This window comes from Gavialis gangeticus, unplaced genomic scaffold, assembly GCF_001723915.1.
Source record: "Gavialis gangeticus isolate Ggan-Ray unplaced genomic scaffold, GavGan_comp1, whole genome shotgun sequence".
NCBI lineage: Eukaryota > Metazoa > Chordata > Crocodylia > Gavialidae > Gavialis > Gavialis gangeticus.
Window position 1 is genome coordinate 2,262,645 of NW_017729026.1, and position 2,083 is coordinate 2,264,727.

Sequence of the window (2,083 nt, forward strand, 5' to 3'; positions counted from 1 at the left end):
ATCTCAGGGGGTGCACATGCACCCGCGTGCACCCCCTATGTGTTGCCAATGCCCACACACTTTCTAAGCCTGCCCACGGTCTAAAAAAACCCAGAATAGCAAATGGTTATTGCCCACACACTTTCTAAGCCTGCCCACACTGGGAGAGCTTATACATGAGCATGGAGGCTGCTCCAATGCGTTGGAATTCCAGCGCATTAGAGCGGACTTTAATTAAAGCGCCTCCCACCCCAACCCCACAGCCTGTGTAAAAGTGCCCTACGTGTGTTTACACATACATTAAAGAGCTTTTTCTACTGTGCATTAGCATATTAGCATGGCTTTTTACACGCCACTTTAATGAGTAGTACTATAGACTACTGCACATTAAAGTGCACATGTAGACACATCCACTGTTTCTAAGGCTGGATAATTCTAGATGGATTGTCTCCTGCTCCCATTCATGTTAACAGCCCAAATTAATACCAAGAATCCTGGAAAACATTGTTATCATTGTAGCCAAAAAAAATTAAGATAGGTAGAGAGAACAGAGCTACGGACATAAAAAGGAAGTGAAACAAGGAAAGTTTTCACATTGCAGATTCTAGGGTATTTATCAAGAGGTCAGAATCTTGTTGAAGCCTCTTCTTGCTCTCCAGATGTTGCCAGCTGCATGGTTGTGCAATCCAATTAGAATTCTAGACCTTTGATTTATGTCTCAGGGAAACACCGGTCAAGTTGGCTGAAGAATCTAAAGTAAATGATTTTAAAGAGGAATGTGAGTCCTGTAAGACACTGACTTTATTTTAGAAATATAAGAAAAGGTACAATTCAGAAAAGATCTGTTTAAAGGATGAAAATTGGTGAACAACACATGCTTCTTTACTACTGTAAACAACGATCTATATACAATAAAACACCTTCCCTAATGCAGCTTTGTGACGCTACTGCTTTAATAAAGAGATAAGGATAAGCAAGGACTTTTATGATGTTGAAATAGGTAGGACATGATATAAACAAAGAAGGTTCTTAGTTCAAGAGTCTAATTATAAAAGTATATTTCTATTTAATCCTTTCCAACAATTTAAGGAACTAAGAATAATTAATCTCATAAATGATCCAATAGATGATTTTCTCTTTATTTTTTCCTTTCTTTTCTCTCTGTAGTTACCCTGGCTGGATGCACAGCAGAGGAAAGCATAAACAACTCTAAATGTATTTCAGCTTTAGGACAGAAGGTGCCCATGCAATATCCTGTGTACTTAAGTGGGTCTGAGCTCTCAGGAAGGATGCAGTTTTGCTGTGAATCTGTAAATGGCTCTTGCATAAAGAGCAGCTGGTCAAACAGCATTCGAATTTCCATGTATATCCTCATGGTGTGCATCATTCTTGCCACTGTAGCTGGAAACCTGACTGTTATCATCTCAATATCACACTTTAAGCAGCTCCATACACCTACGAATTTCCTGATCCTTTCCATGGCCGCTGTTGATTTCTTGTTGGGATGTTTCATCATGCCTTACAGTATGGTGCGCTCTGTTGAACACTGCTGGTACTTTGGAGAACTCTTCTGCAAAATCCATACTAGCACTGATATCATGTTGAGTACAGCCTCCATTTTCCATCTCTCCTTCATTTCTGTTGATCGCTACTATGCTGTGTGTGACCCACTGAGATACAAATCGAAGATAAATACTTTCATCATACTGGTCATGATCTTCATTAGTTGGACCATCCCTGCTATTTTTGCCTTTGTTATGATCTTTCTGGAACTAAACGTAAGAGGAGCCGAAGAGATTTTCTATAATCACATCCATTGCGTAGGAGGCTGCTTTGTCTTTTTTAGTGAAACATCAGGTGTGATAGCCTCCATGTTTTCCTTCTACATCCCTGGATTTGTTATGTTATGTGTCTATGGGAAAATATATGCCATAGCAAAGAGGCAGGCAAGATCTATTAAAGATGCAAGTAGCCAAACTCAGATCCGACTTGAAATGAAGCACCACATTTCACGAAGCAGAGAAAGAAAAGCTGCAAAGACCTTAGGCATAGTGATGGGAGTTTTTCTTTTATGTTGGACTCCATTTTTTTTCTGTACTGCCAC

At 39.7% G+C, this 2,083-nt stretch overlaps 1 protein-coding gene across 1 annotated transcript in view; it reads left to right on the plus strand.

Moving 5' to 3' along the window:
* LOC109299683 (trace amine-associated receptor 1-like) overlaps positions 1-2,083 on the plus strand; it is a 32,767-nt gene that overhangs the window by 30,417 nt on the left and 267 nt on the right. Inside the window, exon 2 of the mRNA XM_019520206.1 lies at positions 1,147-2,078. Coding sequence (XP_019375751.1) covers positions 1,224-2,078 — 855 coding nt within the window. The 5' untranslated portion in view covers positions 1,147-1,223. The remainder of the gene's footprint in view (positions 1-1,146; positions 2,079-2,083) is intronic.